The 20,690-nt window shown below is 46.5% G+C and overlaps 2 protein-coding genes across 7 annotated transcripts in view; both read right to left on the reverse strand.

Annotated features, from left to right (window-relative positions):
- The window catches only part of TFIP11 (tuftelin interacting protein 11), a 51,656-nt gene extending 46,445 nt beyond the window's left edge, over positions 1-5,211 (reverse strand). The window contains exons 1-2 of the mRNA XM_082355038.1: positions 5,066-5,211; positions 3,167-3,387 (exon numbers count right to left, since the gene is read on the reverse strand). Of these exons, the coding sequence (XP_082211164.1) occupies positions 3,167-3,378 (212 nt within the window). The 5' untranslated portion in view covers positions 3,379-3,387; positions 5,066-5,211. The remainder of the gene's footprint in view (positions 1-3,166; positions 3,388-5,065) is intronic.
- A 4,746-nt stretch (positions 5,212-9,957) lies between these two features.
- TPST2 (tyrosylprotein sulfotransferase 2) overlaps positions 9,958-20,690 on the reverse strand; it is a 57,007-nt gene continuing 46,274 nt past the window's right edge. For 2 of the 6 annotated variants that reach the window (XM_082355062.1, XM_082355059.1), the window contains 3 exons: positions 15,950-16,000; positions 12,034-12,082; positions 10,323-10,454 (listed from right to left, as the gene is read on the reverse strand). In XM_082355062.1, the coding sequence (XP_082211188.1) occupies positions 12,041-12,082; positions 15,950-16,000 (93 nt within the window). In that variant the 3' untranslated portion in view covers positions 10,323-10,454; positions 12,034-12,040. Of the gene's footprint in view, positions 10,455-12,033; positions 12,083-15,949; positions 16,001-20,690 lie in introns of all 6 variants that reach the window. The other 4 variants (XM_082355061.1, XM_082355057.1, XM_082355060.1 and 1 more) reach the window with 3 other exon arrangements.

The raw sequence follows: 20,690 nt of genomic DNA on the forward strand, positions 1-20,690 counted from the left end.
CAACTAGAGAAAGCCCACGCACAGCAACAGAGACCCAACGCAGCCAAAGATAAAATTAAATTAAAAAAAAAACTAAAAAAGAAACGAAATTGAGTTATTTGTAGTGAGGTGGGTGGACCCAGAGACTGTCATACAGAGTGAAGTCAGTCAGAAAGAGAAAAACAAATACCACATGCTAACACATATATATGGAATCTTAAAAAAAAAAAAAGGTTCTGAAGAACCTAGGGGCAGGATAAAGATGCAGACGTAGAGAATGGACTTGAGGATGTGGGGAGGGGAAGGGTAAGCTGGGACGAAGTGAGAGAGTAGCACCGACACATATACACTACCAAATGTAAAATAGATAGCTAGTGCGAAGCAGCGGCATCGCACAGGGAGATCAGCTCCATGCTTTGTGACCACCTAGAGGGGTGGGAGGGAGACGCAAGAGGGAGGAGATATGGGTATGTATGTATATGTATAGCTGATTCACTTTGTTATACAGCAGAAACTAACACACCATTGTAAAGCAATTATACTCCAATAAAGATGATTAAAAAAAAAAAGATGTGGTACATATATACAATGGAATTTTTTTACTCAGCCATAAAAAATAATGAAATAATGCCATTTGCAGCAACATGGATGGACCTAGAGATTATCATACTAAGTGAACTAAGTCAGACAGACCAGAGAAAGACAAATATAATATGATATCACTTATATGTGGAATCTAATTTAAAAAATGACACAAATGAACTTATTTCCAAAACAGAAACACACACACAGATCTGGAAATCAAACTTACGGTTACCAAAGGGGAAACGTGGGGGGAAGGGATAAATTAGGGAATTGGGATTAACATATACACACTACTGTATATAAAATAGATAAGTAATAAGGACCTACTGTGTAGCACAGAGAACTCTACTCAATATTCTGTAATGACCTATGTGGGAAAAGAATCTGGGAAAAAAAAAAGCATTTGTTTCAGACACTATTTCAAGTAGAAAAATCAAACAAGAAAGACACTCTCAGAAATCAAAATCATAAATAAGTAAAATATATTAAGAGAGATTATATGAATGTAAAGTATATTAGCAATTACATCAATCAGATTCTTAGAAAATCTCATCTCCATTAAATTTGTTTATGGAAACTAAAATACCTAAGAGGGACTTCCCTGGTGGTCCAGTGGCTAAGACTCCGTGCTCCCAGTGCATGGGGCCCAGGTTGGATCCCTGGTCAGGGAACTAGATCCCACATGCTGCAACTAAGAGTTCACACACCGCAGTAAAGATCCCACATGCCACAACTAAAATACCCCGCATGCCGCAACTAAAAAGATCCTGCGTGCCGCAACTAAGACCCGGCGCAGCCAAATAAATAAATAAATAAAAATAAAATATTAAATAAATAAATAAAATACCTAGGACATCAGCTCCGTGAGATGGAAAGTATTGATTTTAACCCTGAATGCCTCAAGAACAGTAGTTACAATAAGTCATTAGCAACAGTTCCCTTTTGTATGAACTGGAGCTGATAGCTTTCTATTGTGTAGTTAAAGGGAGAGAAAAGATTCCAAAGAAAAACCCCGGGAATATTGCAAAATAAGGTGATGCTTTACAAAATGACTAACCTAGTAAATAAACATCCCCATGGCAGCAATAAAATTCAGAGAATTTTTTCCTAAGAGATGCAATATAGAGCCCAACTCTAGAGTCAGATAGGCCCAGATTCTCACAGCTTAGCTGCGTGACTTTTGGCTGCTGTTTCTTAATCTGTAAAATGGGATGATAATAATGGTACCTTTCTCGGACTTCCCCGGTGGTGCAGTGGTTAAGAATCTGCCTGCCAAATGCAGGGGACACAGGTTCAAGCCCTGGTCCGGGAAGATCCCACATGCTGTGGAGCAACTAAGTCTGTGCACCACAACTACTGAGCCTGCGCTCTGGACCTCACGAACCACAACTACTTAGCCCGTGTGCCACAACTACTGAAGCCCATGCACCTAGAGCCCATGCTCCGCAACGAGAAGCAACCACAATGAGAAGCCCGTGCACCGCAACGAAGAGTAGCCCCTGCTTGCCGCAACTAGAGAAAGCCCACACACAGCAACAAAGACCCAATGCAGCCAAAAATTAAATTAATTAATTAATTAATTAATTAAATTTATTTATTTATTTATTTTAAAAAAATAAAAATAAAATAATGGTACCATTCTCATAAGGTCAATGAGACGAGGCCTGTGAAGAACCCACAGATTTTGGCTGCTATTATTATCTTATGATCTTGCAGTTCTTGACCCCTGATCTATGCATCGTCCGCTGTTAGATTTCTTGCCAGATGAAAAAAGGTTGAAGTGATCTCTGCTCTTTCTCCCCAGTTTCCTTTGTGAAAAATGTACAATATCAATGGGCTGGAGCCTCCAAGCCTCAGGTGGGGACAGGGAGACAAACCCAAATCTACTACACACTCTGGTCAAGTGAGTTGCAGCCAACACACACACGACTTCACACCAAGGAGGAGGCTTTCAGCCTGAATCCTCATCCCTGTGCTGCCATCTTAGCCCAGGTCTCCAGCACCTCTGCCAGGACCACTGCCTGGGCCTCCTCACAGAGCCCCCTCTTCCACTGTGGCTCCCCGCCAACTTTGCACATGAGCAAAAGGGTCTTCTACCCTTCTTCCCAGGTCATACCCTCTCTACACAAACCCACGGCCTCTTCTCAAACTATACTCCCCACTCTCTCCCCGCTTCAGCCCACAAAACCTCTCGTATCCTCATGGGTGCCCTGCTGCCTCCCATCAAGGGCCTTTGCTTACTTGTGCCTCCCCTACCGGCCAATCTTCCCTGACCTCCCAGAATAGGTCATACTCCCTAAAATGTGTTCCCCCTCAGGTCCTACATCAGTTACACCCTTCCATTGTGTGAGCCTGTCTCCATCCACTAGAGTCTGGGCTCCTGGAAGGCAAGGACTGGGTCTACAGCACAAGGCTTAGTACACATAACTGCTCACTTAACACCAACTGATGATCCACCAGTCAGAGAGCAGCGCTCTAACCTAAAGCGGAACTGGGCTCCCGAGCTGCTGTCGCAGCTAAGGGACTCAGTGAGGCCGGGAGAGAAATTTACTTAGCGGGGTAGCTCCCCAACTCCTAGGGAAGCAGCCCGTGCCAGCCATACCGTTTGCCTCCAAAGCTGGGCCTCTCTTCATCCGAGTCTCGCTCTGCCCACACTCCGTAGGTGGCCTCTTCCTTGGTCTGCCAGTGGCGCTGCCGGTTGGGGTTGAATTCATTCTGGAGATCCCAGTCGGTGATCTCAAAGTTCTCCCGCTCGTCCTCGTCATCCATGTGGCCTTGGCCTTCCCCGTCCCGGTACAAGTGGGACAGTGACATGCCCTGTCACTAAAGGAAGGGATAAAAAAAGGTACAGTCTGTGACAAGTCCTGGGAGCAGCAGAAGGCTTCCCTGTGAGTTCCTACTCCTTGCTGCCTTCAGAACGTCCTCCAAACTAAAATTCACTAACATCATTGTTACAATTCAATAAAGCAGACACTAAACACATATTGTAGAAAACAACAGGTACTAAAACAGGTGGAACAAAAGACCAGTCCCAACAGTCCATGTGATTCCTAAGCACGTATTTCCTTGTCAATGTCGTAAGACATCACACACACTCACATACACACAAACCACATAAAAACAGCTAAGGAAGTATGCTGTTCTATGTATTATTGCCTCAGAAATGAGGCAGACATCTTCCTGGACCCCAGATTTTATTAGTTTTTTCTATTGTCGAGTAAAGAGTTTCAGCTGGACCTCTGACAGTCGCAGCACAGTGAGTTTTCTTCGAAGACGCTTTGTGAAACACATTATTTGATGAGAACCTCATCAAATGAGCCTTAGTTTTCCTCACAAACCATGAACCTCTTCTGAGGCGCCAGGAGGCAGTAGTAATTATGAACACGGCCTTAACAGTACACAGCTGTGAAGTGGAATACAGACATCATCTCAGGGTAGCTGGGTGATGAGATTCAGCTGTCTCTTAAGCGGATTAACTGCAGTACCAACCTTAGAGCATGCTTGTAAGGCAGATTCAACGAGATGGTGCTTTAAAATCACTTAGCTCCCAATAAGTGCTCAAGGAAGAGCTTGTTACGGTAATCCCATGATTAAGTTCAGAGCCCTTCCTATTATTGGATTCGGGAATGAGCCGAGCAAAGTGACTGTGAAACCAGCTGCTAAAATCACAGCCCGAGTTCAAATCCCCACTCTACCAGGTACTCCGTGTATGAGTATTAAATGCAGATGAAGTGCCACGCATGGGCCACCACACAGCAATACATTCAATATATGACAGCACTGTGATTCGCCTCTAGCAGTTGCTGCAAACAGCCTTCAGGGACGGGGGCTGGCTACTTCCCCAGGCGGTGTTAAACTCTGGTCAGCTCTGTTTGAAACTTTTCCCTGCTTACTCTACTCACTGGTGCACTGGTTGGGTGCTGCCGGTCCCAGCCTCATCCAGGAGCGCAAAAGAGGGAAACATTCTCAGAGGAGGCGGGGAGTCCCAGATACATGGGAGTCACTAACACCGCTGCCTCCTTGGGCACAGAGCATGCGGGTAACCACATAGTTGTCACGAGTTATAGAGCCCCCGGGGGGTGCTAAGCACTTGCTGGACGCTTCAGGCCGATAATCTCATGTAGGCATCAAGACACTTCTACGAGAAAGGTACTACTAGCGTCCTCAAGCTTCAGATTAAGTAAAACGAGGCTAAGTTAAATAATTTGCCCTAGGTTCCAAGGCTGGCGGGGCTCGAAACCAGGTGGGCCTGAAGCCAGGGCTCGGGTGTCTCCCTGCCATGCTGTCCAGGCCCCGCGGCGGAGACTCGGTGCCTAACTCGGCCCAGGCCCCGACTGCCCGGTGACCCCGAGCGGCCCGCCCCTCTCCCCGCCTCGGCAGAGCCGTCTGCGAAAGGGGAGCGCAACTGGCGAGGCCGAGGGCCACCTCCCCCGAACCGCAGCCCCCACTCCCACTGGCACGGAATCCCCCGAGTCCCCTGCCCAACCCGAGGCCCGCTTACCTCTCTCCTGCTCAGCGTATCAAACACAACTGCCCGCTCCAGGATAGAAGCGCGCCGAGTCGGGGACGGAACCCGGATGTGCCGGGACAGGCGCGCCGGAAATGACATTTCTCGACAGCGGAAATGTAGCGCCGGTTGCCATGGCAGCAAGGGAACGCTAGGGCGTCTTTGGATCTAGAGTGGCTGAGCTACTAGGGAGGGTTTTCAGGGCCCGGAATGGCGGAGGGCTGATTTCCCTGTCGCGCCCGCTTCGTGGCGACGCCCAGCCTGTGACGACGGGTGTGGACGTCGTCGAGCCACCCTAGCCTAGGGAGACTCCTTTGCCAGCCTGAGATTCTAAATCTGAAAAATGGAGATATAGGACTAGCTCATGGGATAGCTGTGTGTGAGACATTTGCGGGGGGCGGGGGGCGAGTTAGAGGTGAGGAACGGGACATGACATTCAAATAGGAATAATGAAGGTCAAGACTGTCTCCTGGGTCTTTGGGTCTCTCAGTATAAGCACCGTCGTGGGCACAGATCAGTTGCCTTATACAGGTGTTTGAGGGAGTGAAGGAATGAATGGGAAAACTCTAGAATTCCCAAATATTCCCGCCAGAAAACCTTTCCATTCTCTTCCTTTCCAACAGGTTGGTAAATAAATCCATTCAATGATCTAATAAAAATGTACTGAGGGCCTACACTGTGCTAGGCTCCAGGGATCCAGGGAACAAAGAGGCACCAGGCACTCCCAGAGAATCCCTCACCAGCTCTGGACTCTGTGTGGGTACACAGACTCCAGAGTTCCGATCTCAGCTCTGCCACTTACAAACTGTGGACCTCGGGCAAGGCATTAATTACATGTTAAGCCTCAGTTTTCTCTTCTGCAAAACGGTTGAGATAAAATATGTAAGCAATTAAAACTGTACCTGGTACGTAACAGGTACTTGGGGAGTGTTAGCTGCTAATTTTTGCTTTGTTTTCTCTCACTCTCTCTCTCTGTAAGATGAAAAGATCCAGGAGGCATTGTTAGAGTATACACAGAGCACTGGACTTGGAGTCAAAAGACTTGGGTCTAAGTTCCCATGGTTGTTATTAATTAAACGAGAACCTACACGAAGCCAATTACATGCCAGCCTCTTGGGAACAGGGACGGTGACTTAATGGTCTCTGTATCCCAGTGACATGTCCAGTCCATGTGCCTTACACATAGACACACACTACATAGTACGTACTCAGGAAAGAATCTGGAAAGTGAGGTTTTAGTAGAGGAGAAGGCTGGGGAGAGAGTCTTACAGACTGAAAAGTCCACTACGGAGCAGAGTGAGGGAAACACGGAGACAAGATAAACCATGTTGAGCCTGGGCCTGAAAATGTATATGCTTCTATTTGTAAGTCAAAGTCAAAAATAAAAATAAGCCTGGCTTCTCAGTAGCTATGTCCATAGCTTTACAGCTGATTTTTATGGATCTGAGTTACTTCACTCTTGATGGACTGATGCTAGTGGATTTGTTTCACCAAATGGACCCTACCATGTGGCTTCTGGAAAAGGAAACCTTCTGGATGGTTGTGGGGTCATTGAGAATACAGGCTCTGATCAAGTGTGTGTCCCCTAGAATGGGGCGAATGGGAATCACGTGATAGGATGTCCTGAGAAGATCGAAGCATCACTCCTGTGATTTCCTGCCAAGCTGCATAACCTGAATGGAATCATGAGGATACAGAAGGCAAACTCCATTAAAGGGACTTCTACAAAACAACCGGTCTGTCATCTTCAAAAGTGCCAAGGTCATGAAAATGAAAGACCCTACAACTGTTCCAGACTGAAGGTGACTAAAGAGACATGACAACTAAATGCAACACATGACTCTGAACTGGATCTTTTTGCTATAAAGGAAGTTATTGGGGCAGCTGTCAAAACTTAAACGGGGCCTGAGGTTTCCATGGTAGTGATGTGTCCATGTTCATTTCCTTAAATTGATGGTTGTCCTGTGGTTATGATGGAGAATGTCATTGTTTGTTGGAAATACTAAAGTATTTGGTGCAGGGTGGAGGGGCATCACATAGGCAACTTAATCTCAAATGATTAAGAGAAATAATGTTTTCTCTATGTACTTAGAATTTTTTAAAAGTTAAGGTTCTGGAGTAAAACTTTAAGGATCCAAATCTCCACTTTGCTGCTTCCTAGATATGGGACCTGGGGCAGGTTGCTTTGCTTCTCCACACCTCAGTTTTCCCACCTCTAAAATGGAGATAAAGATAGCACTGCTCTAAAAAGGTTGTTCCCAGGACCAAAATAAAAAGGGGGAAGGCTAATTAATGCATGTAAAACTCCTGGCATAGTAAGATCTTCTTAAATGGTTGTGGCTATTTTCATTTAAAAGACCCAATCTCATATCTCTGCATAGATGGTCTCTAGCCTCAAAGATCAGTGGTTTTTCCAGACTTTTGGACTCAAATGCACAGCCTCAGGAAAAGCAAGGAGAGAGGCGGCCAGCGGTGTAGTTTCAGGATCTCATACCCAGCCTGGTCTCCTGGCACTGCCCAGATAAACCCCTGATTCGGGACCCAGGGACATCCAGGCCCATGTCTAGATTTCCAGTGAGGTGCTCAGACATGTAGCCTTCCCAGGAGGGGGTTGCCAGGCAATAAGGTTCCTCAGCAGAAGCCTGGCAGGGCTCTCGGACAATCATTGGTCCATCCCTCCCTTCTCACAGAAGAGGCAACAGAGGAGGCCACGCCACAGGGGAGGTACCAGGGCCACATAGAGAATTGAAGGACAGAGTCAGACCAGTCCTTTCTCTGCTACACGGTGCATGCACCCACCCACATCATTTCTGTCCACTTACTTGAGCTAATACTTATAGAGTGACTACTGTCTGTTCAGGGTCACAAGGACCTCTGCATATGTCATCTCTTCGATTCCTCAACCTTCCAAGGTCGTTTCTAAGCCGAGTCCACACTCCTAATCACCCCTTAGGCAGCTCACACCATACAGCACTGTTTCCATATTGCCTTCCAAAGATCTGGGGGGGAAAATCCTCACTCAGTTACAACTTTAAATAGGTTGGTACCATAGAAACAATCTGTAAGTGGCATTTCAAAGATGATATATTTAAAGTCTAGCACAAGTACCTTTTCTGGGACATTGACATTCTACAGTTGCACATGGCTTAGTCTTATTTTGAGTTTTGTTCACAAAAATATATATGTCCTGAACTTGGCAGAACTGAAGATCCAGATCAGCTGAGATTAGCAAATTTGGTTTCCTTTAAGTGTTTCTTACAGATGGTGTCTACCCTACTTATCTTTCAAGAATTTGTGAACACTATCCTTTGATAGAAAGCCGGGACGAGGTTCTGCAGGCCTGGGACATTATCTGTAAAGCAAGCGTCCTCAAAAGGACACAGGTGAGGTGAGCGGAAGTGACACTGCACCAGCTCCAGGCATATCCCTTAACTGCGTGGCATCTACTCTGGGGGAGCCCAGCCGCCATATAAGGAGTCTGCCTAACCATGCTACAAGGAAGTCCAGGCTCGCCGCACAGAGAGGCTACATGATAATGACACCTCCAGATGCTACAACCATCCCAGCCCAGGCACCAGACATGTGACTGCAGGAGCCTTCAGTGGACAGAAGCCCCAGCCACCATCTGACTATGAGAACCACTGAGCTCGCTCTAGTTAACTCCTAGAACTGAGAGATTCAACAATAAATGCTTTTAAGTCATGAAGCTGGGGGTTGTTGAGTCACGCAGCAATAGATGGGTGGAAGAGTGAACGAGGCCGGATGTCTTCTGTTAACCCTTGAGGGGTGATCATGAGCTTCCTGTGTCCATGACTCCATCAACTACCCATTCCACCTCCGTCTCAAGACAAGGAGACAAGAGCTGCCTCACACTGCAGGCTCATCTCACACCAGGCACCACACCCCATGTCACCCATGGGCCCCTCCCACTAAACCCAGGAAGTTCTATCTTCCTCATTTTACAGATGAAGAAACAGGGGAGCAAACCACACAGCTGGTACTTTGGCCTGACTCCAAAACTCCATACCCCACGCCACTGTGAGTCACTACCTTCCCAAAGCCTCACTGCTGTCATGACAGCTAAGGCAAAGCAGTGTGGGTAAAACATTTAACCCTTAAAAGACAACAAACTGTTCTGGGCCTGGTTGATCCCTAAGCATTTGTGCAGCCAAGGACTAACTCAGCAGGCTTGGAGAGTTCCAACAAACCCTGCACGTGACAAAGAAAGGACCAGCCTGGACCAGCTCCTGGGAGCTCACCTCTGAGCCCTTGGGATGTCCTCACTAGAAGGAGTGTCTTTGAATACCTAGGACCCCGGACCACAACAGGCCACAGAGTCTATGTTAACAATGTAATTTATGGGGTGTCTTGGATCACACTGTATCATTTGACCTCTGGAAGGGCTGGAGACCAAATAACTACGGTCAGTTGCTGCATACCTTTGTGACTGATGCCAAGTAAAAAATCCTGGACACTAAGGCTCAGGTGAGCCTTCCTGGCTGGCAATACTTCATACATGTTGTCACACATTGTTGGTGGGAGAATCAAGCGTGTCTGTGAGACTCCAGTGGGAGAGGACATCTGGGAGCTTGTGCCTGGGCTCTCCTGGACTCTGCCCTATGTGCCTTTTTCCCTTGCTGATTTTAATCCATATCCTTTCACTGTAATAAACCATAACTCAGAAAACCACTAGGTTTTCTGAGTTCCGTGAGTCCTTGTAGCAAATTGCCAAACCCAAGGGTGGCCTTGGGGCTCCCTGACACAGGAGTTCAGCTGTGCCCTTGCGTGGACCTATTCTCCAGCCTTTGTTCGTCATCAATCCACCTGACAAAACTCTACATGGAAGAAAAAAATCTATTCACTCTGTAAAGTAAGGCACAGACAAATGAGTCCCTGTTCAGTTTATTCAAATAATATATATATTTTTTTCTCTGTGAGTAGACCCGAGGAGCAATCAAAGAAAGCCTCATATATTAAATTCTTAAATAGATTCTTTGAATTCAAAAGTAAGGGTCAACAGGAGAGGCACGGGTGGTGGGCCTTGTCCCAGAAAACAAAGCCACCAAGGCAGTCCTGCAAATTAAGGAGAATGGAAAATCCATTTCTTAAAAAAAACTTCTCGAGGGGAAAAATATAAAATACCTAAGTTTCAAAAGCAGGACTACCTCCACACTCTTGGTTCTCTACCCCAGACTATCCTAAGATAGAGTGTTTCAAGGTTAAGTTTTCAATGATTCAGCTTTTGCAAACATATGCAAATACATTCCTCGTGAGCAGTCCTGTTTTGGCGATTAATAGCAAGCAATATGCTTGGATTAGAGGTCCGATTTCCACTCAAATGCAAAGTTTCTTCTCTTCTGGCAACAAAGCCACTTGCAAAGATCTGAAAGGGGAGAAAACGGGTGTTAGGCCCAGAGTCGCAATTCTGAAGCAGATCTTGTATATTTATATGTGTGATTGCAGGACAGATGGTCTTCATGCATTCATGTAAGCATGTAAGATTTTCTATAGCATCCAGATGGCTGGAGAGAATTTACCTTTAAAAATGTTTCTTGGGTCCTTACCCACATCTCAACCTGTCGCCACTTGACCTCAAAGATATCACTTTTCTGATTTATGAAGAGCAGATGGCAAAGATTAGCTAAAGTACCCTGTCTCTGGGACCTCATCTAAAGAGTAAAGCGAGAAATAGATCTGGCTTTCGTCAACGAGAAGGTTCAGGATTCTACTAATGAACCTGCAGAAAGAGACAGAGGGAAATCGAGTTGGGGAAAAACTTGGAAAAAGACTGTTTTCAACGTGAGACTTCTTAGGAATTAAATGGAAGTCCTGGATCTTAGCACAACTCAAGATGGGAATGCTGATAGTCAGGGTGACTTCGTGTCTCCAGCCTTGTGGGCTGGTGCAAAGTGGATTTCAAGAAAAACTAAAAAATATGCTGATTATTTAAAAATAAGATAAGGAAACGAAAAATAGACTCGAGGCTAGAAGCTCTTTTACAGTTTAAAAGAATAGGCCGAATACCCAGGCAAGTCGGTCCTGGCCTCTCTGACTCCCCCAGGTTTCCCTGAGCCTGATCAGAGAGGCTGGGGAGCGTAAGGAAGTGAGCTCGCTCGCTGGAGCCTTAACTCCAGTGCCCACGTCCACCGCGAGGTCCCAGCACTCCCACCCGGGCCGGCCTCACTTCATCTCACGACCACCCTTGGAGGCAGACAGTGATGAATCCCCATTCTCCAGATGGGGAAAACAGAGGCCAACAGGAGTTGAACCTCGAGTGAGTTCTTAAATCTTTGACTTCCCAAGTTCAGACCCTGTTTCCCTGCCCCTTGGCAAAACGTGGATGGATAAATATGCACTTAAAATCGTTTGTTAAAAGCAAACTCTGGGGGAGATGACTTTTGGTGGCTGTGTGGCCTTAGGCAAGTCAATGCCCTTCTCTGGGCTTTGGTTTTCTCCTCCATAAAATGGGACAGTCATGTCACCTGCCTCCCAGGGATGCTGAGGGTTAAAGGAGTAACACAGGAAGAGCACTCAGCCCAGTGCAGTAGGGGTTATTCTTAGACCAGAACTGCTTGTGACTATTATTACAACGTTAATTGCTTTGGGCCAACCTGATGTTGTTTATAGAAGCTGGGTTGGCAGACAGCATTCTGTGCAAAATGGTTCTAGAATCCCCCCATCACACTTGTCCTCTGTACCCCCTCCCCAATGCCAGATAAACCTTTTTCTGGTTGGTTCAGCATTGATCCCTGCCCACACCCCTGATCCAGAGCTAGGAGACTAAGCCTTGATTCTATAAACAGCTCCCCAGGCTGGGGCCAGGGAAACCTCCTGATGGGGCTGGGTCAGCCCACCTTGGTGGCCACTCCTCGCCAGGGAGGCTCAGGAAGGACAAGCTTTTCAGAAAAGTGACTCCTGGGCTCAGAAGTGTCAGAAGATCCCGGCAAAGTCCGCAGGCCTACCTGGAAATCATGAGCTTCCTAGGTGGGAAGAGGTGCTATTCTGGTTCACCTGGAGGAAGACAACACACAGAGGAAGGGTCACAGCCAAGTGGGTGCGCCAGGGCCTCACTGCCCTGAGCTTCAGCCCTCAGCATCACTGAATCGGGCACACTCCCTCACCGAGTAGTTACCGCACACCTACTATGTGCCGGGTGCTGGGGCTACTGTGAACATGATAGACCCCATCCTATCCCCACCCAGCTCACGTTCTAGTGGGGCAAGCCTGCTCAACAAACACATCCGTAAGATACTATCAAGTCCAGGCAATGCAGTGGGCTGATATGGGTGACTGGTGTTGGGGCTCCTTCAGATAAAGTGGTTCGGAGAGGCCACTACAGGGGGATGACATTTAAGGTGGAGTGTAATGAAAAACCTACATGTGATCTCTGCCTTGGGTTCCTGGCACCAAGCTCCTAGAACCCTTGGAATCTCCCTAGTGATAAAAAGCATCTTTTGTATGCAAATGAGATGACTGATGGCTGGGGGCCCCTAGCTTCAGGATCGGGGGGCTTGGTTACCAAAAAGGCCAACGCATGATTAAAGGGTTGGAAATTTCAGCGCCCTCCACCCCAACCTCTGGGGAAGGGAGGAGGCTGGAGATTAATAACCAACAGCCAATGATTTAATCAACCATGCCTACTTAATGAAACTTCCATAAAAATCCATAAATGATAGGGTTCAGGGAGTCGGGGTGGGTGCACACAGGGAGGTGCCGGGAGGGTGGTGCACCCAGAGAGGGCACGGGGCCTCCATGCCCCTCCCCCATACCTCACCCGACACACCTCTTCCACTTGGCTGTTCCTGAGTTACAGCCTTTATGATAAACTGGTGATCTAGGAAGTAAAGTGTTTTCCTGAGTCCTGTGTGTTGTTCTAGCGAATTACCAAACCTGAGTGTGGGGGGGAGGGGGGCATGGGGACCCCGCAAATGTGTAGTTGGCTGGGCAGAAAGGTAGGTAGCCTGGGCATCTGAAGTGGGGGCAGTTTTGTGGGACTGGGCCCTTAACCTGTGGGGTCAGAGGCTATCTCCAGAAATCAGTGTCAGAATTGAACTGAATTACGCAACACCTAGTTGGTGTCCGGATAATCAGAGAATTAGTTGTTGGTGTTGGAAAACACCCCATAAGCAAAGAGCTAAAAGATGAAAATGAAGCCAGCCATGCACGGATGTGGGTAGAAAAGCATTCCCGGCAGAGGGAATAGCAAAGCCCTGGAAAGGAGAGGGTGCTTGGAGTTTAGGGATTGAGTATACATTTTTGCATGAGTTGCCATTCTAAGGTGTGAGCAGCTTTGTTTTGTTTGCTTCCTATCTTCCCATTTTTGGGGGTTTCACGATTACCATTTTGGATGACTACATAGCATTCTATACAATGTACACACCACCATTACTCAACTGTTGCCCTAAGATTGTTTCCAAGTTTTGCAATATCCTGCACGAGATCATGTGCACAGTGGGGGACAATGGAGGAGAAGAGGGCAGAAAGTAGGGGTCTGACGTAATTTGTGGGGCAGCTCTCCAGAGGGTGGGACGGCTCACGATGACAGAGCATATGCCATTCCTCTACATATTGCTCCTAATAGAGCAAAAAACAGTCCCAGGCCAGCTTGAATACGCCACACAGTGCAGGAGAGTGTAAACTGGTCCAACTCTTCTGTAGAGCAATTTTAACCTTGTAGTTCAAGAGTCTCAAAAAAGACCCTCCCATGGGGAATTCCTTGGTGATCCAGTGGTTAAGAATCCACGATTCCGGGCTTCCCTGGTGGCGCAGTGGTTGAGAATCTGCCTGCCAATGCAGGGGACACGGGTTCGAGCCCTGGTCTGGGAAGATCCCACATGCCACGGAGCAACTGGGCCCGTGAGCCACAATTACTGAGCCTGCGCGTCTGAAGCCTGTGCTCCACAACAAGAGAGGCCGCGATGGTGAGAGGCCCGCGCACCGCGATGAAGAGTGGTCCCCACTTGCTGCAACTAGAGAAAGCCCTCGCACAGAAACGAAGACTTAACACAGCCATAAATAAATAAATAAATAAATAAAAGAACGTGAATTTCTAAAAAAAAAAAAAAAGAATCCACAATTCCACTGCAAGGGGCACGGGTCTGATCCCTGGTCGAGGAACTAAGATCCCACATGCCACCCGGCCAAAAAAACCAAAAAACAAAAAAAGACCCTCCCATCTTCTGATTCCACTCCTTAAAAATGTATTTGGGGACTTCCCTGGTGGTGCAGTGGTTAAGAATCCACCTGCCAATGCAGGAGACACGGGTTTGAGCCCTGGTCTGGGAAGATCCCACATGCCGCAGAGCAACTAAGCCCATGCGCCACAACTACTGAGTCTGCGCTCTAGAGCCCGTGAGCCACAACTACAGAGCCCGAGTGCCACAACTACTGAAGCCTGTGAGCCTAGAGCCTGAGCTCCGCAACAAGAGAAGCCACCGCAATGAGAAGCCCGCGCACTGCAACGAAGAGTAGCCCCTGCTTGCCGCAACTAGAGAAAGCCCACGCGCAGCAATGAAAACCCAATACAACCAAAAATAAATAAATAAATAAATAAATTTATATAAAAAAAATTGTATTCGAAGGGAACAATTCCATAGAGGCCCCCCCAGCCCTCGCCCCACAGAAGACAGGCAAAATCAGGATGATAGCTGCATGACATCATTTGAAATATTGCAAAATATTGCAAAAATTACATAGGGCAACAGTTAAGTAATTGGTGGCACATAATGCATTCCAGAGAAAACTATGTAGCCATCCGAAATGGCCACAGTGAGACCCCCAAGATGGAAAAGCAGTAAGAATCTAAAACAAAGCAGCTCATACAATGGAATTGCAAGGAACACAAAAATGGATATCCAGGTGAGCAAAAAAAAAGACTGTATGTAAAAATGAAAAGAGTTTCAGATTGTGGCTAATTCCCCTTACCCCACTTCTGTTTGTTGTTCTTGTTACATCCTCTTTGGGTTAAAACAAATAACAAATTAGTGCTAATTCTGGCAATATTTTTTCACAGTGGCAAGAGATGGGTTTCTGATTCCCACAAAGGGAGTGTGGACTCATCCCCAAAGAACCGAAATCTCATTGCCCGACCCATGAGAGTCCGTGAGTTTGATGATTAAACTGGGCATTAGCATAGGATGGCCCACCCTTTCCTGGCCAAGTTAAATAAAACACACACACAAACTGAAACTACTGATTGTAGCATCACCACCCTTCATTTAAAAAGGAGCACTTTGGCACCAAAAGCAGGATGCTACAACGTCAGTCCTGGGAGCGGTTCTTCTGGACAAGATTCAGGGACAGCCTCCATGGACACGCCCAGGGTGCACGGGAGGCCAGCCTGTGGGGATGCGTGCGGGGACCCAGGACCGTATTATGTCTACACCTGCACACATACCTGCATCACATGACCCTCATTTTTTGGTAGACTGATGAAATTTTTGTGCTGCGTTGGGAACTGCCACTTTATACTTTTTTTTTTTGGCCACACGGTGCAGCACGCGGAACTTCCCTGACCAGGGATCGAACCCACGCCCCCTGCAGTGAAAACACGGAATCTTAACCACTGGACCGCCAGGGAAGTCCGGGAACTGCCACTTTAAATGAAGCTGAATTTAAGGCTAGAGGCAGAAAGTTTGACAGAAAGTCCCTACTAAGTTCCTCCAACTGCTTTCAAGCCAGGGGACAAGGAAGGGGCTCAGGCTGAAGGGCTACTGAGATGTGGCCCCAGGTGGATCAGACACTTGAGAGCCTCTGACCGGAATCCCACCCCCTCCCAATTTTCTGATGGGGAAACCATCAACCATATGAGAGAAGTGAAGTGGTCAAGGATACAGAGCAAGCTAGTGGTGCCGCAGAATTCCCCCTGGGGTTTCTGACCTGAAGATAGCCTTTCAGATTGGCTGGTGTTTTATAGTCCCCTTTCAAGACCTAGGAAAGAAAAAATTATCGCTATTGTAGAAATGATCAAAAAATAAAATTTAGTCCATCACTTGCACACCCACCCATCCATCCGGGTACCCACGCATCCACCTCTCCATCCACCCACACCACCCCCATCCACCCTCCCATCCATGCCCCCCATCCACCCTCCCATCCACCCCCCCATCTACCCTCCCATCCACCTACCCTCCCATCTACCCTCCCGTCCACCTACCCACCCATCCACCCTCCCATCCTTCTACCTCTCCATCCACCCACACCGCCCCCATCCACCCTCCCATCCACCCCCCCCCATCTACCCTCCCGTCCACCTACCCACCCATCTACACACCCATCCATCCATCTATCCTCCCAACCCACCCATCCACTTATCCAACTGCTCATCCATGCATCCATCCAACAAACATGTATTAATAAGCTCCTCTTATTCCGGGCATTATTCTAAGCTCGGGGGTGGGGAGGGGGTTGGGGGCCATTACAACATTGCCCAGACAATTAGAAGTCCCATCCTCCTGGAGCTTCCATTCTGGAGTGGGGAGGGTCAGACAATCCACAAGTGACAACAAACACAATTAAACAAGAACATATCAAACCATGGGAAGTACTACAAGGAAAATATGTGATTAGGAGTGCCCAGGGGGCTTCTTCTGAATGGGTGGTCAGAAAGGGCCCCTTGGAACACATGGCCTTTGTGCTGAGACCTGAGTGACAAGGAAATCCTGCCAGGCTAATCTCTGAAGGAGAAGCATTCCAGCCAGAGGGCACAGGGAGGGCAAAGGCCCTGAGGTGGGAACCAGAAAATTCCAGGCCTTTCCACTATATCCCGAAATACAAGGCACTGGATAGACCAGCGCTGTCCAACAGAATATAATGTGAACCGAGTCAGTAATTTAAAATTTTCTAGTAGCCACATTAAAAAAAAAAAGTGAAACAGGTGAAATTAATTCTAGTGGGTTTTTTTTGTTTTTTGTTTTTTTTTTTGGCCGCATCGCACAGCTTCTGTGATCTTAGTTCCCCGACCAGGGATTGAACCTGGACCCTCAGCAGTGAGAGCGTGGAGTCCTAACCACTGGACCTACAGGGAATTCCCTCTAGTGGTATTTTTTATTTAACCTGATATAGCTAAAATATTAATACTTCAACATGTAATTGATGGGGTTCAGGGCAGGTCGCCCCCAAATCTACCACTTTGGCATATTCATTATTTTGAATTAAAGTTATTTAAGAAACAGCCGGTGCCAGAAGGACACTCTGACCCTCCTTTGTGCCCTTGAGAGCAGGGAATAAATCTCCCAGGTGAAAGGTACCCTCCATGCAACAGGAGGTAGAGAGCCATCCTTATCACCAGAGATGGAGAAATCAGGGCCAAGAGGGCTGTGTACACAAACCTTGTTACTTCTTCAGTAATTTACTACCCCAAGCCCAAATGTCTTTGTCTTATCAGTACTTCACAAATGTATTGTTTCTTTGTCTAAAAGGTATGAAAGATGCCTGCTTTGGCCCCTTCTTATGAATCTCCTATTTTTATGAGTCCCTGTATGTACGATGTTAAATTTTTCTCTCCTATTAATGTCTTATGTCAATTTCATTATCAGACCAGCCAAAGAACCTAGAAGGGAAAAAGGGAAAAGTTTTCCTCCCCTATGTAATCAATATAAAAATGATTAAGGAGAAGTTTTACATGCTTTTTTGGGGTACGAGGACCTCAAAATCCAGTGTGTGTTTCACACTTACACGGCACCTTTCAATTTGGACTCATCACATTTCACTGGTCACATTTCAGTGGTCACACAAGCCTAGTGGCTGTAATGGACAGCACAGGTATAGACAGTTTTATTAGCACTGGGATCCTTTCAGAACTGAGTGTACTGCCCAGGATCCAGTACAGGAACATTCTGTGCCTTCAGTACACACACACACACACACACACACACACACACGCACACACACACACACACGCACACCCTTGTGGCTTTCAACGAGGGGACTTATCTTTGTAGTTATAGCAAAACCACTGTAAAGACTAAACAAGGTGTCTGGCACTTGTTAAAACTTGTGGAACCCCCAAGGAGTAAAGCTCTTTTGTTTTGTTTTTGTTTTTCCTTTTTTTGCTTTCTTGATTTTATTTTAAAAGTACACAGGGTCACAAAACTAGAGCAAGCTTTTGGCTTTTTTTAAACCAAATTTAGTTCTTACAAATGTAAAAATCTGCACCGTTGGATATTTAAGCCAGAAACTTGAAATACAAAGAATCATTTTTGAAAGTGACCCTATCAATTCTCTACTTGCATAGATAGATGAAGTGTCAAAATATTTCTCCTCAGTAGTACAAGTGTATTTGTCACAAAAATTCACAGTTAGGGATAAGAATAAGTGAATCAGGGAACTGTGGTTCTCTTAACACTTGTGTCATTAAATAAGTTAGTAGAAAACAGAGTTTTTCTTTGGGGAGTAAACCTCTTTGGAAGAAACCCAGAGACATCTTCTGTTTTAAATAAACAACAGAGCTCCAAAGAGCTGTTCTTACCCATCACTGCTCATCAGAATTTTTTTTATACAACACCCAAGGTCAGGCCTTACTCTGGGAGCTTCTGACCCATAGTCTAGGACCTGCCAGGGGTCTCTGCCTTTTAGAGAGACTTCAGACGAGCTGCTGCTGGGCCCCTGGTTAAGAAAGCAGGTAAGGAGAGGCCAGCTTTCTCTGATGCCCTCATCCTGTCCCAGCCACCCCTTCTGAGAAGCATTTGGGGGCTGGATTTCAAGGTCATCACCAGTTGCTGCTGCTTCTTTTTAATCCCGTTAATTAATTTTTTAAAAAAATAAATTTATTTATTTATTTTTGGCTGCGTTGGGTCTTCATTGCTGCGCGCGGGCTTTCTCTAGTTGCAGTGAGTGGGGGGCTACTCTTTGTTGCGGTGCGCGGGCTTCTCATTGCGGTGGCTTCTCTTGCTGTGCAGCACGTGCTCTAGGCACGCGGGCTTCAGTAGTTGTGGCGGGGGCTCAGGAGTTGTGGCTCGTGGGCTCTAGAGCGCAGGCTCAGTAGTTGTGGCACATGGGCTTAGTTGCTCCGCGGCATGTGGGATCTTCCTGCACCAGGGCTCAAACCCGTGTCCCCTGCATTGGCAGGTGGATTCTTAACCGCTGCGCCACCAGGGAAGTCCCTAATCCCGTTAATGAATTTTTTATTATGAAATATAGCATATATACAGGAAAGTATATAAAACACCTAAGTACAGTTTAAAGAATAATAACTATTATTAAATAGTAAACATTAAAATTAATAATAAATATTTAAAACAAAAATAATAAAAATAAGCCACATCCAGGTTGCCAACACCCACGCTCTCCATGCACTCTGGGTATCTACCTTGGATCCCTGAGTATTTCCACAAGTAGACATTTACAAAATCAACTGATGTTGGGGGAAGAGGAAGTAATAAGACCTATAGATGGGCTTGCATTTCAAGGACAAGGGCAGAGCCGCCTACGCTCAGTGTTAGTAAATTCTCTCCGTTAAAAAGAAAGCTTGCAGGAATTCCCTGGTGGTCCAGTGGTTAAGACTCCTCACTTCCAATGTAGGGCACATGGGTTCGAGCCCTGATCAGGGAACTAAGATCCCACATGGCGCACGGCGTGGCCAAAAAATCGAAAAAGAAAGAGAGAGAGAGAGAGAGATAAAGAAAGCAAGCAAGCTTACACGTGTTAAGGACTTGTTGGCATCAAATGGAGTCTTTCTCCTTGAGTCCACTGAAGAATTAAAGGAGAATAAAGAGGAATGACTCTCTCCCTTTCTGATTCAGTACAAGAATTGTTGGGTTGGGAGGGGGGGAGGTGAAATGGGTGAAGGGGGTCAAGATAATATAAAATAAATAAGCCACAGGGATGTAATGTACAGCACGGTGATTATAGTCGGTAATATTGTACTGCATATGTTGTAAATGTGTACGGTGACAGACAGTGGGTAACTAGACTCAAATTGTGGTGATCGTTTTGCCATGTGCACAAATATCAAGTCATTCTGTTGTACACCTGAAACTACAATAATATAATACGTCAGTTATAAGGCAATAAAAAAAAAGAGAAAGAAAAAAAGGAACTGTTTACTTTCTAAAATCAGCATGTGCTCAGAAATGCCAAACTCGGGCTTCCCTGGTGGTGCAGTGGTAAAGAATCCGCCTGCCAGTGCAGGGGACACGGGTTCAAGCCCTGGTCCGGGAAGATCCCACGTGCCACAGAGCAACCAAGCCCGTGCGCCACAACTACTGAGCCTGCGCTCTACAGCCTGCATGCCACAACTACTGAAGCCCATGCTCCGCAACAAAACAAGCCAACAAGAGAAGCCCACGTACCACAAGAAGAGTAGCCCCTTCTCACAACTAGAGAAAGCCCGCGCGCAGCAATGAAGACCCAATGCAGCCAAAAATAAATAAATTAAATAAATAAATTTAAGATGTGTGTCCTTTCTTCTCTAGTTCAACAGACCAAACACAAAGTAGTTCTCTGAAAGTAGAATCAGAGGACTTTAGAATTAATTTTAAAAAAAAGAAAGAAAAAAAGAAATGCCGAACTCAGCTTAAATTAAAACTCTGGCTCTCAATGACATAAGGGGTAGGAGGGCTCTTCCTCAGGCCTGGGTCCCATTTTCAGATATTTTCATTAACTTAGTGTCTCTGAGGAA

The sequence above is a fragment of the Balaenoptera borealis genome (assembly GCF_965194805.1).
Source record: "Balaenoptera borealis genome assembly, chromosome: 14".
In the NCBI taxonomy this organism is placed as follows: Eukaryota; Metazoa; Chordata; class Mammalia; order Artiodactyla; family Balaenopteridae; genus Balaenoptera; species Balaenoptera borealis.